At 29.6% G+C, this 15,234-nt stretch overlaps 1 protein-coding gene across 1 annotated transcript; it reads left to right on the plus strand.

Moving 5' to 3' along the window:
• Positions 1 to 2,361: 2,361 nt before the first annotated feature.
• LOC11431426 (dirigent protein 17) lies at positions 2,362 to 2,841 on the plus strand. Its single transcript, XM_003625486.1, has one exon. It carries the CDS (start codon positions 2,362 to 2,364, stop codon positions 2,839 to 2,841), a length of 480 nt encoding a protein of 159 aa, XP_003625534.1.
• The last annotated feature ends 12,393 nt before the right edge of the window (positions 2,842 to 15,234 follow it).

Consider the following 15,234-nt stretch of genomic DNA (forward strand, 5'->3'; position numbering starts at 1 on the left):
TTATCTTTAATATATTTAATTATCTATTTGAATTTTTTTTGAAAATTTAATATTTTGAAAATATTAATCTAGACGAATCCAACATCTTATATGATATTATTTATCTTTGTATATTAGTAGAAAAATATGGTCAAAATATGTCAGGTCAAAAGTGCAAATTGTTAAACAGGTCATCTAATAAGGGACTGAAGGAGTAATGTATTTCTTAATATATACAGTATGTGTGTAAAAACCTTGAACGACATTCATTTTAAAACAGAAGGTGTATCATTTTTATAAAATAGATTTCAAAAACACATTTCACTTTCCAAGGAAACTTTTATTAACTAAGTTTTCACAAAGATTTTAAAAATTCAAATCAAACATCTCATTTTTATGTTTTTCACTATGTTCAATTGTCATTAGAGTTCGGTCTCTTGGCTAAGGACCTAATAGTTCGAGAGAGAAAATATTCTAAATGAAAAACATGGCTTTGTATCATGAGAAGTACTCCTTCCGTTTCAAAATACATGTCCATTTTGGAGAAATTGCACTAACCAAGAAATCAAATAAATTTTGTTATTTTTGATGAAAATATGTGTGTGTTTTCTATAATACCCTTAATCATTTATTATTTCATTTTATTTTTCTCTCTCTCTCTACAATAAATATGCAAGGGTATTATTGACCAAACAATAATTAATGTTGCATTGAAACTTAAAAGTGACAAGTATTGTGAAACAAATTATTCTCTAAAATGGACAAGTATTATGAAACGGAGGGAGTATAACTCTTACTGAAACAAACCTTCATTATTCAATAAAGAAGATTTAAACATTGGAAATACAACATTTATCTTTTTTATTATGTTATGACTTTGACTTTGAAGTTAATACCCCTCCTGTCTTTTTTATAAAAAACAAATGCATCAACAAGAGTTAATGTATTTGATCTATTTTACGAATCAAATACATCGACTTTATCTTTTATAAAAATGATCGAAGAGAGTATATGTTTAACCTTTTGAAATAAATTGACTATCAAAGTTAACAATGAGAGTTTTTTTTTAATAATTTCAATTAATCCAAGAACTTGTTTGTCTACGGTTGACATTTTTAGAGACGAAAATGATGGTTTACTCCAATATGAGCCATATCTTGGGCATTTTAAAGCCTATGCACAAATTTAAAAAAAAAATAAAAAAATAAAAATTCTAATTTACGTTTTTTTCTTGACAAAACTATGTATAATCTTAAATTTTATGATTAATTGTTTTACAAATTATAATATATTATTCAATACAAAGAACATGAATAGTCTAAAGATATTGGAAAAGAAACAACAATTATATATTGAATTTCTAAAACATGTTATTTTGAAAAGAATAAAAAATACCACCTTAGAAATTCACTTTTTTAAATAGTGATTTTTTTGTCAAGTAGTCTAATGTATAGAAATTCATTTTTTTAAGGTGAATAATGAGGTGTTCGTAGTTTAAATTCACGAGGTCCGAAATAGTGAAAGTTTATTTAATTTATTTAAATAAGAAATCAAGTACCTGGTCAAAGTTATTTAATATAAATAAATAAGAAATGAAAACGTATAATATATTTTAATAAAAAGTTTTTTATTTTATTTTTAAAGAAATCTTGTTAGTTTTCAATAAAAATTATAAAATTCCTTCAAAAAAGTAACAATTATAAAATATTAAACAATTTATTTTAAATATTTAAAGTAAAAAATTAAAATAATACTACTTTATAATCATCACAAAGATTTTGTAATTAAAAAAATATATTTCTTGAAACGAAACAACGCCTACATCCACCGATTTACCAAATTGTTAATAGGAAAGAAAATAGCTTTTATTTTATTTTTTAGAAGGAAGGAAAGAAAATAGCTTAAAAGGAAAACTTAATATAAAACTATTTTTCCAGTCAAAGAAAATTATTACATTATTTCTGTAATTAATAAAGAATGATTTTGATTTAGGCTATAAAAGTAACACACTTTGGTAGGGGAAAAATACAGCAGAACCTGCAATTACATTGCAAGGTTTGTCTTGGGTACTCTCTCTCTCTAAAATTTATTTTGATCATTCTTTAACATGCTATGGTGTTTAAATGTGTTTTTGATTAGAATTACATTTGCCTCAATTACTAGCACTACTAATAAAAATCGACTACGACATGTTTAAATGTGTTTATTTCAAACTCAATTTTAATTAAATCAAGATGTCTCATGTTTATTGTTTAGGCACTCGAAATTTCTTATGTGATTTGTTCGGTTCTTTGATTGATTTTGTTAAAATCTCGCTTAGACATAAGATCATATCTTTTCATAATAAATTGATTGTTTTTATGTTTTAGGTTTTTATTCAAAATGGAATCAGACAAAGGAAATAAGCAGGAATCAGCTGCTTTTGCAACAGGGATATATGAAATACCTGGAGAGACTGCTGTTGTAATTAACGGGGCGCCAGTAGTCCCCGATGGTAGCGGTGCTGTCCCGTCCCGCGATGTTTCAAGTGTGGTTGAAACTCATGGAAATTTGGATTTAGGTGATTGGTTCGTAGGGAGGGATGTTCAAAAACTGTTTAGGGAAAGGTATTACTCAGGTAAAGTAATCAACTATGACAAAGAATCTGGATTGTACAAGGTTCAATATGAAGATGGTGACTTAGAAGATCTTGATTGGCCGGAGTTGAAGGAAGTTCTTCGTCCTTTCGATGTTACAATTTCTCTCAAGACATTGGCACAAAGGGTTATTTGGAAAAATAAGAAATCTCTTAGCAAATCTGAGAAGAAAAGTGTTGGATCACAAAATTCCAAAATCAAAACAAAGAAAACAAATGAAAACTAGATTGACTACCGTTGATTAGCAAGAGACTTTAATTAAAAAATTTGTGTATTGCAGACATAGATATAAAAAATAAAGGAAGGAATTTACATATTTGAAAATGTTCATTTGAAATTGAAATTAAAAGTGTTTGATTGTTTACAAATTTTGAATGTCATTTGTGCACTATAAATATTTGAACCATGTTTTGAAATTCTTTTTTAAAAGACTTTTGTTTGATGTCAAACAAAGTTCTAAGTCGTAAAGAGTTGATAAGCGTCAAATTTACGACCCTTATTAACTTTGATTGATAAAAAATCCATTAAATTTTCTCTAATTAGTGTAAATATTTGGTCATTAGGGTAAGATATATGAGAATGACGATATTCGTGTCCAGGGTCGATTCTAAGATTTTTGGTGTCTTGGACGAAACAATAAAATTCTTCCCTTTTAATTATTCTAATTTTTTTTCTTGCATTTTTTGTTGATAAAGATTTATTTATAATCAAAGTTCTTTAAAAATATATTTTCAATAGAATTAAACAAGGATAATTAAAAAATAATTATATCTATATAATACTAACTACTGAGTAAAAATAATAACTTTGGTGCCCTTAAAATAATTGTACCCTGGGCTTCCGCCCCTCCCTCCCACCCTCAGGGCCACGCTAGTTTGTGCTCATATCCTTGTTTTTTGTATATTAATGAAAGAGATAATAGTCATTTTGGTCCATACGCGTGTAACGAATCAACACAATAGTTCTTCAATGTATCAAAATTTCAAAATAATCTCCGATTGTGCACTTCATTATTCAAAATAGTCTATCAATGCTAACATTCACTCTTTCCGTACAAGGAGTGATATGCCAGTAAGTAGGGGTGTTCGCGGTACGGTTCAGCTTGGTTATAGCAAAAAGTGATCTGATCCAAAAAATAAAATATGTGCGGTTCGGCTCGGTTTGGTTGGTGCTTTGAAAAAACCAAATCGAAGGGTTCCAATCCCCCTCCCCCAAGCCAACTTCGAATATGCATCCAAGACCGACCGAAATGACTACAAGTGATGAAAAGATGATCCACCGACTCCTGAACCTCGCAACCACCAACACAAATGGTTGTTTCTTCTCGAATGATACCCCACGTAAGAAGATTATCCTTAGTTGAGAGACGGCTGCGAAGAGAGTAGCTTTTAGGGGAACATGTTTTAGCCAAATATTTGTCGTAGTAGCCAAATGGTAAATGTTCCTAACTGAGTATCCTTTGACTGGGTCGAGTAGCCATACAACCTTCTAAGCAACTTCCACGCGCCTCTCCTCTCTCATCTCACCTTGAATGATGCATCATATTAAAAAGGCTTAATTGTAGTTTTGACCCCCTAAGTATCACAATCTTGCGATTTTGGTCGCCTATAAAAAACAATAACAAATCAGCCCCATAAGTTTACCCCTTTTTACACTTTTGACCCTGAGATCAATTTTGATTGGGTCAATGCTTATGTGGCACCTATATCACTTTATTTATTAGGCTTAATTGCAGTTTTTGCCTCCTAGGTATCGTAATCTTGTGATTATGGCGCTCTAAGAAAATGAAAAGTCACATGTGACATCTCACTTTAAGTGATGTGGTTGTCACGTATGCATTAATTTGGTGAAAATTCGTCTGGGTCAAAAGTGCAAAATAGGATAAACTTAAGAGGCTGGTTTGTTATTGTTTTTTATAGGGGGCAAATATTGCAAGATTGTGATACTTAGAGAAACAAAACTGTAACTAAGCCCGTTAAAAATGCTCATATTAAGAACAATTTTGACGGTAGATTTTTTTTTTTTTTTTAGCTGCACATACAATATAATATGCAAGTACGATTTCATATAGCCTGTAGTTATTTCTTTTTCTTTCGTAATTATATAAGATCTAGGACTTGTTTACAATATTATACCGGATACATATAAGTTCCTGCAAACAAATATATTATACTATAAAGAAATATATTTAAACATCCATTTAATCATAATTTTTGCAACAACTTTCTCTCTCATACTCACATTATTTTTTATTTTATCTCTCTATTGCTATGGTTTCCGTGCCAATACCACTTTTTTCTTTGTAAAATATGGTTTTCAAATAAGTTATCACCTAATTGATTGTTCAAATAATACTCCTCTATACTATATCCAAATGCAATATATAAGTATTATGCAGACTGTGTCAATTAAATCATAAATAAAGAAACAAATGCAATAGCATGTAGTAGTTTATGCAGAATGTGTCATATTGCAATAGAATTTCTATAGCCATGCAACTATTAAGGAACAAAGGTCTTAACTTTTTTATCATAGAAAGCAAATACTCCCTCTGTCCCAAATTATAAGACGTTTTGACCATTTCACACGTATTAAGAAATGTAATTAATATTGTGTGGGGAAGAGAAATTATGAGTTGTTTTACAAAATTATCCTTAATAAATGGTATGGAAAAGATAAATGAAATAATTGAAAGAAGGAGTAATTAATAGTTAAGGATATAATAGGAAAAATAACATTAATATTTCATTAGTATTGTAAAGCGACATATAATTTGGGACAATTTTTTTTCTTCAAAGTAACATACAATTTGGGACGGAGGGAGTAACCAGTAACAAACAAAATAACAACACAAAACCAAAGATCAACCTTAGTACCATCGTAACTTTAACTAACCAAAACTTCATGAGTAACATAGGAGTACAACAAAAAGTAAGAAACAGACCATCTTGTCTAATTTGATGAGAAGCAATACTTAAACCAAAATCAGAAAGTTTCAAATTACAATTATCATCAAGCAAAATAAAATTCATAATTAACTAGTCCATCTGGCCAAAATCCAAAATTTAGTAGTCCATCTAGCCAAAAATTAAATCCAAAGTCCAGCATTCCCAATCTTTTCACTGCAAAGCCAAAATCAGCCGGCAATTTAAAAAGTATTATACATAATTTATACTGCAATTTAAAATCAACAATGCTAAATTTTAATATGTATTATAATTTCTATTGCAATTTAAAGAGTTTTCACAAAGAAGAAAACTTTAAATGAGATAGCAGCACACTTTGATCATGAATTTTCACAAATTGGACCAAAAATCCATTCATTCTAATCTAATTAATTCAGCGACTGAAGAGAAGGAAAAAAGTATTAGAGTAGTAATGAGTATACTCAAAAATATTACATGATGACTGATATATATATATATATATATATATATATATATATATATATATATATATATAGAGAGAGAGAGAGAGAGAGAGAGAGAGAGAGAGAGAATCGGAGCCGGTGAAAGGATTGTTGGTGATGCTTGCCGAAGAGAATGAAGGAATCGGCGGCAAGACTGATGGTGGGCAACAGATTTCAAGGGGAGAGAAGAGAGGTGAGGTAGTGTTTGGATTTTCACGTTTCTGAGTGTTGGTAGTTTAAGAAAGGAACTTAAGAGTTTAATTGCAAAAGTCATCGGTAAGTACTCTCTATAACAAAAAGGAGGACCGGTCTAGAGTAGTAGAAGAGTCTGGTTACTTTATAATAAGTGCGGACCGAAAACCAAACCAAATCGGCCGGTTCTTACTCTAGATGGCCCAAACACATCCAAAAAATATTGTTTTTTTTATTGGTTTGCGGTTTTTTTTTTATCAGTTTGGTTCTGAACACCCCTACCACTAAGTAATTACTTACAAGGACTGACATGACAATAAGTATGTATATAGAAGAACTAATATGACAATATTAATGAAGTGTTTTAATGTAAATGACTATTTTGACTAACATAGTGCACAATCAGAGACTATTTTCAAATTTCGGTATGTTGAACGACTATTACAACTACTCGTTACACATTCAAAGACCAAAATGACTATTACCTCATTAATGTAAAGACCAAAGAGGAAAGACAACAAATATAAGTTGAGAAAAGGTTGAAAAATCAAAGGGAGGTTAGTAATTTTCGGCTTTGAATGTGCAATGAGTAGACACAGTAGTCACAGACTGCTCCCCTTGTTAGTTAAAATAGTCTCTGACGTTAAAATGTTTCCTTTAACGCCATGACCTCGGAGCTCTTGGAGAGTTTAATCATGGTCGGTTAACGTGCGTAGGGTCAAATCATGGAGTAGACATGAAAGGTGTAAGCATTTATGGACTATTTATGTAGACATGAGGCAATTTTTGTACTCTTGACCTTCCTTCTTGGTTGCCTGACTCGCTGCTCATAGCATGCGTCATGCATGAGGCAATAGTTATCCATTCATATATTCTCCATGTCTTGTTTCATTGCTACTCACGGAAATGTTTGTGGTGACTATGCCTCAAAAAACCACTTTGATATTCTTGTTAAAAACATAACACGACCATAAGGTTGTCTACTAGTTTGGGTGGTTTGATATGGTTCAATGCCTTGTGCTTAGAATAACTCTTTCATGTTCATCCATCAATTTAGTTACAAAAACTTAACCAAAACTAAGAAAAATTTGCTAGAATGACTCTAAATTGACTCTAAACAATGCCAAAAAAATACTATATTTTTTTTACTATATGAGTGACTGTTATTAAGTCCTGAAAATGTCAGCTCAAATATATTATATATACACCAAATATATTTAGAATTTCTAGAACACGTTTATATATATATATATATATATATATATATAAAATAAGATTTTGGACTGACTTTTTTATTATATCAATTATACCCTAGAATAACTTTTTTTGTAATAATGATTGTTGTTGGTGTCATTAAAAAAAAATAAGAATTAAGATAATATTTTTTTGTTATATTGTTGAATTCATTAAAAAAGATAAACAATGTTAGTTTGATTTGTTATAACTTGAAAGTAACAATCATATTGTATATGTATACCTTTAATCAAAATCAAAATTTCATATAAAAACACCGTTCATAATTTTCAAACTTTAGCGCAGTAAAAAGAGCAGAAAGACAAACACGTGAGTGCCCGTCTTTCAGCTAGTATATATAGTGAAGATAAAATGTACATGAATTTTATCAAAACTTTAAAAATGTCCTATATAATACGTTTTTTTTGAGGAAATTTTGCATATTATTGTAAATTGCTTTTTTATTCCTTTTGGTGGGTAATGTCCTATATAATTTTTTTTAATTAGAAAGGACTAAAAATGTTATTTATTTATTTTAAATCAGAAATATACTGAATATACCTCTAGTCAATGTTTTTCAAAAAATAAATGTAAAGAAATAGAAAATGAAACGTATATTATAATTTAGTCAAAAGCTATTTATTTTGTTTAAGGTATTTTTTTAGTTTTCAATAAAAATTATAGATATATATTTATTTCATTTAAATATTTAAAGTTAAAAAATTAAAATAAAACTTTATAATCACTAGCGAAAAGATGGACACTCACGTGCCGTCTTTTCGCTCTTTTTACTGCGCTGATGCTTGTAAATTATGAATAATATTTTATATGAAATTTTTATTTTGATTAAAATTATAAGTACCGATATTCCTAACTTTTTTAGGACAAAACTTACATGATGTTCTGTATGTACTGTTGGTGCTGTGCCCTGTTAAAACATAACACGTGGACTGTTACCGTTCTTCAATCTAACGCCGTGAAAGACCCCAAAAAGTCATGGTGGCACCTAGCTCGTATCGGAAGGAGAGCGCACAATAAATATAACAGTGCATGCTTATCGATCTTGATCTCACAATTTCACAAGTAAAAATTGTGCCCAAGGAAATTTTCCCACTTTTGATCAAATTCTATTTGCCAATTTTGAGTTTTGACCTTGAAGCATTTTAAGCATCTCTTTCCTAACTCATGAAGACCAGAATTGGACTTTGTGTCAAAAGAAAGAAAGATGAGTGTAAGTAAGAGCTGAAAATTTTCAAACCTGAAAAATGTTCACGTGATGAAAAAATTCAGATTTTAAGAATTTAAATTGAACTCTTTGCAAAAGTGTTGAGTTTCATTCATGTGGCATAACTAGTATTGATACGGTTAGTATGGTCGTCCTTGAGAATTCGGAGGCTCGGCTCTGGAAATGAAAAAAGGTCAGTGATAAAATCAAAACGTAGTTTTTTTTAAAAGAGGCCAGTGATAAGTACGGGATGAGCAAAACGTATATATGCGGTACACCAAGAGATGAAAATGACTACCGTGGAACCCCCACCTAACACCAAAATCAAGATGAACTAATTCTAATAATCCTAAAAGAGACCCATCCTTGTGAGGGAATAAAATAATTTTTTTTATTGAAGAATATATATTATATTTGGTATAAATTTTTTTTGAGACCCAGCTCGTTTGAGCTGTTTGCACCTCAGGGACGCCCCTGACTGCTAGCAATGGCAAAAGAAAATAAAATCCTTCGATGATTCTTCTTCTTCTTCTTCATATAGTTATAGTTCCTTGGTTATTGCAAAAACTATTGGAATACTTTTTCTTTCAAAGTTGTGATTTACCATTTTTTCAACCATATTTGTTTGAAATTTCTACTTGTTTTAAAAGAATGATTGAATTTTCGATTAAGAGAATAACAGAATAAAGGCATACCATAAACTTTCATGGGCATATGAAATACAGAGAAAGTTGTGTAGTCGAGAGAGAGAATATGGTGTTGGACTGTGGGGTAGTATTTAGCAAAACAGAGAGAAGGAAGGAATACAGGGATGAATAGATTAACGGAGACTAACGTTTCTCTTAGTGATGTTGTATCTCACGTGGAAATTTTAATCCAGTTGTTATGTTTTAATTGGGCAACAGCACCAATAGTACATAAGTAACTGTTTGTAAGTTTTGTCCACTTTCTTATTAAAAAAAAAAATAATAATAATTTAGGTACAATTCCTGATTTTCGTATGGTTCTTAACTAAAAATGCATATTTTTTTGATATAACAAACTTTGAGAAAATTATGAATTTGAGGAAATCATGGTGAATTTAGTTAAGAATCATAGGAAAAGCACCTAAGGAGGAATTGTACCTAAGTTTTCTCCTTCAAAAAATATATATTTGTGACTTTGAAATTGTAATAAACTCAAAAAAACATGTTTATCTTTTTCAATGAGAATTACAATAATTTAACAAATATAATATAAATCTCTCTTTCAAAAAAAATATAATATTATTTTTTAATGCCACCAACAATATAATTTTTTAGAAATCATTATACCCTTAAACAAATTTTCCTATAACAATGTTATATTGTTGATGTTATTAAAAAAGATAAGAATTTTTGTCATATTTGTTATATTATTGTTGTCGTTGAAAAATATAAATATTATTTGTTGAGTTTGTTAGATTAGTTATATTATTGTTGTCATTGAAAAAGATAAATATAGATTCTTAAATTTGTTATGTCGAACGTCGCAAATATCTATAATTATAATTTTAATCTCTATATAAAAAAAAAAAAGTTTTACCAAAGAGACACGTGAGTGAAAAATAAATATTTTGAAACGAAGAACCTCTAATTCCATGATTCACCAAATTCATAATACGAAAGTAAAATAATTATATTAATTATTTTTAAAAATAAATCTTTTGAAACGAAACAACCCCTAATTCCATGATTCACCAAATTCATAATAGGAAAGCAAAATACTTATATTAAATTATTGAGCTAGCGACAAATAGCATCCCGAGAGATTCAAGAAAGCTGCTTAGCCAATTAAATTTCTAGAATTACCACAATTTACAGAAGTGGGGTGACCACCTTTTCAACACTTTTTAAAAACCTGGCTAAAAAAAAAAAATCACGGTGTCGTGAATGTTAGTTTTAGGCTACAACAAATATCTGCGATATCGTGATTTTTTTTTACGACCTTCAGCGTTCTCCTAAACTATTTTTATCAGTCAAAAGAAGTCAAAGAATAAATATTAAATTATTTTTAATTAAATGATGATTCAAGAAAGGTAATTGATTATGCTAAAGATTATGGATGGTACACTGTTCGATACGATGATGGTGACACAGGAGAACTTCATTGGCAGGAGTTGTTGGAGTTTGTTTGTCCTTTTGATATTACAATTCTGCATAAGACGTTGGCACCGATGTCTAGGGTTATTCGGAATAATAAGAAATCTATTCGTAGATTTGAAAAGAATGGTGCTTGTTTAAAAAATCTCAAAATTAAAACAAAGAAAACAAAAAGAAATTGGATTGACTATTGTTGTACTTGTAACAATTGGATTGTTGTTGTTTTTGTATTAGTAAGTGAATTAATTATTAAAGATGCATGGCATCAATCAATATTTGCTATGATAATATGTGCATTGTAGAATCCGCAGATATAAATATAATTCAAAGATATGAAACAAATGCTGATCTCTTATTAGCAGAAGCTTCTCCTAGATATCATTGTTTGCAGGGTGGAATTTATAAATAAATAAAAAAAAACTGAAGATCATATAATATAGTTGCATTAAAAGCTAATGAACAAAATATTTTATTCCATTCTCCTTGATTCTTAAAATTTAGGAAATCTAAATTTTCTGTTTTGATTTATTTTGCAAAATTTATCAGATGTAGAATAAAATTTATGTATTATTTCATTCTAAAATGTATATTAAGAACTACGAAAGGAAGAAGAACATGTCTGATATATTTTTTTTAACAAGTAAAAATCATTTTTGTTAAATAATATGACCAATGACGAGGGTTAGATAGATACGACAGTACGTGGAGACAAGGGGAAGACTATACGTGTAAGTACATTGATATTTTTATAGTAGATGATAAGTAGTGAAGGGATAGTAATTGTGATAACATTCAATCCAAACAATCTATGCGAAGGGGATGATATGGTTAGTTATGTTAAGGGCGAGTTGATCATAGTGAGGCCCTTCAGTTCAATTTAAGGTAGAAAGGAACACGAAGATTTACTTGCAAGTCACACACATGATATTTGGGGGTGTTTGCATCACATGTGATGTGAAACTAAATTCTATAAAATGTTAAATATTGATAAAATGGAGACAAAATCTCCACACACAAAAATGATGAGTGAATAGGCTATTTCATTCTTGAATTTGTATGCATCAGTCAATTTTATCCTCAATTTTTTTTTTTTTTGAAATAGTTAATAAGTTTCTCGATTTAATAAACATCGATCAAATTAATCCTTCTGTCAAATCTAGTCGTTAGGGAGAATGACATGTGGTGTTGGCTATTAAGTTGTACTGTCCATGCGTGTTTCAGGTGTACAAGGGCCGAATTGAAAGAAAACGTTTCGCTTTTCAGTTTTAATTTTTCCCCTTTTACCCTTCTCACCATTTTCTCATTTCATTCATTCATATCAAAACAGTCTCTGTCTCTTCTTCTTCCCGCTAAAACTATCATCATTTTCATCTCCCAAAAGTTCTGATTTCATCACCATACTTTGTCGTTTGAAGGTAAACAATTTCGTGTTCCTTTTTCCATTTATCCCGTTCCATTTTCGTGAAAATTTTCATTTCTAGTCAAGGACTTGTTTGATAGTTTTCGATATATTGGAGGGATCGATTTGATGTTTTCCACAATAATCCAAAGACTAATTTGATTTCAATAATATCACAGAAGGATTACATTCATCTTCAACCTCTAGCCATTAAGGATATTACCCACACCCAGTATAATACAATAACATGTTAAAAAAATTCAAACAAGCATATTATTCTTATCAATTACTTTATCAATCTAAGCTCACTTTCTAAACAATCAACTTTGTCCATCAACCTTGCTCTCCAAACTTCTTCATTACCACTATCCTTACTTTTAACCATTGGCTGAACCTTTTCTATCAATCTTGCCTTTCTTTCCTGACCATCACTAGTTCCATTGTTTTTAAAGTATCCTAGTTCTACGACTTCTTCAACCCATACAAAAAAAAAATCAAATTATCATCACCATCCTTTGAAAAAAGGGCAGATGTAGAAAGACCTTCCTGGGATCTTCAGAGTATTGGCTTTTCTTAGAGAACATCTTCTAGGATACCAAAAATCAAGCATTTTGACCTCGTCATTAAACATGAAGCTTGAAGATGAAGCTCGAGTTTGAGAGCTATTTTTTGCCATATGACCACCACCCATCATTTCAGATTCAATTTGAACAAATTTTATTGAACAAATTTTGGAATTTTGAATTGTAAATGTGAGAAATTAGAGTTTCAGATATATAGAATTGGGGAAGAAAAAGTCATTGTACAACGGTCCTGATGCAAAAAAAAATTCCAATTCGGTCAATTTCGTCCTTTTTTTTTTTTTTACTTATGGTCAAATTAGTCCATAAACATGTGGCATATGACTTGGCAAGCTACGTCACTGTTAACGTTCCATGTCATCACCGTTAACGATCCAACTTGATGGAGGGACTCAATTGATTGATATTTGTTAAATTCAGGGACCTTTTAGTTATTTAAAAAAAATTGAGGATGAAATTAACTAATGCATACAAATTTAGGGATGAAATAGACTATTCACTCCAAAAATGTGGTTGATAATCTTGAAATCTTTGAGTTTCAAGTTTCAACTACTTTCTTGACATTCAAATAATTAGTTTGTATATGCTTCCTCTTTCTATTTATAAAAAGATCTCTATCGTGTCTTGACAAAAAAAAAAAAAAGATCTCTATTGTGTTGCAAAAAAATCTGCTTATAAAATAGTACAGGGGAGTATTAGAGAACATAGATTAACATCATTAACGTTGAAATATTCCCTTCGATCAAAATCACTTTTTAGATTCATTGAATAATTGATGTATTTGATTTATATTGTAGACCAAATACATTAATCATTCAATAAACCTAAAAAGTATTTTTTTCTCTTAAGCTTATTTATACATTAGCTCATTGCAAATATGAGTCACTAGAGTTTTGGTCTTTATAATTACTAATCTTTCGAAATTTATCTTGTAATTACTATTCATTTCATTTTTGGTCCATGAGCTCATTTAAGTTGTGACGTGTCACACTTTTGTTGATGTGGCATTGATGGACATGCCTACCACATGTCACCATTTGGTTTGCACGTATGACGAAAATGACCATGGCTCTTTCAGACATACATGAAATGACCAAATCGCCCTCACTTCATCTTCTCATCTATATGGAAGTTGGTTTGGGGATCATGGTTCCTTAACATAAACAATCTCAAACAAAAAATATTCACTTTTTCCTCATTGCATATTGTTCTTAAAACAGCCAAAAAAACCAAACAAAAAATTCAATCTTTCTCACTTTCTCTACCAAATCGATAACGAAGAAAACTCAAACCCAATATTTTTAAGTGAATACACGAACAAAAAACAAAAATTAGAAAATACGAACAATGTTTTTTTTATTAATTTAAATAAGATATCTGGGGAATATACCTCTGGTCAATGTTTCCCCATTAAAAATAAAATAAAAAACGCTGGTCAATGTTTTTTAAAACTTTAATGTAAAAGAAATAAGAAATGAAAAAAAAATTCCATATATTTTATTCAAAGCTACTTATTTTGTTCAATGAATTTTGACTTTTCAATAACAAATATAAATATATACTTATTGCATTTAAATCTTTAAACTATTAAAATAAAATTTCTTATAACAAATACTAAATTAGCTAATATAACATTATTTTACCAGTCAAACAAGTCAAAGGAAAAATATTAAATTATAAGTCTTTAAAGTTTTAAAATAAAATCTCTTAAAACAAATACTAAATTAGCTATTATAAAATTATTTTAACAGTCAAAAAGGTCAAAGAAAGCAATATTAAATTATTTTTGTAATTAAAAAGTTATTTTGATTCGAGGCTATAAGAAGAACACATTTTGATAGAGGAACACACTACAATTCCTTCGCAAGATTCATCTCGAGTACTCGCCGCATCAAAGAATATATCAACATTCTGGTACGGTATTACACTACACTCTCATTGGTTTCATTCAAACTCTGGTTAAAATCTTGCTTAGAAATTAGATTATATCTCCATACTATTTAATTGATTTTTTTTTTTTTTTTATAGGTTTCTATTCCAAATGGACAATGATGGAAATTTCGAATGGTTCTTGGGAAGGGAGTTCCAAATAGTATTGTATATGGGAAATATTTTGTCGGGGAGGGTAATTGACTATACCAATGATGCTGGGTGGTTCGTAGTTCAATATGAAGATGGTCACACAGACGAACTTTATTGGAAGGAGTTGTTGGAAATTATTTTGTCCTTTGGATGTTACGATTTTCCATAAGAATTGGTGTCAACATTTAGGGTTATTCAGAATAATAAGAAATCTATTTGTAGATTTGAGAAGAATAATTTCTGTTCAAAAAATCTCAAAAATAAAACAAAGAAAACAAAAAGAAACTAGATTGACTATTGTTGTACTTGTAACAATAGGATTATTGTTTTGTTAGAAGAAAAAAAAAAGGATTATTGTTGTTTTTGTATTAATAAGAG

The sequence above is a fragment of the Medicago truncatula genome, chromosome 7 (assembly GCF_003473485.1).
Source record: "Medicago truncatula cultivar Jemalong A17 chromosome 7, MtrunA17r5.0-ANR, whole genome shotgun sequence".
Taxonomy (NCBI): Eukaryota; Viridiplantae; Streptophyta; class Magnoliopsida; order Fabales; family Fabaceae; genus Medicago; species Medicago truncatula.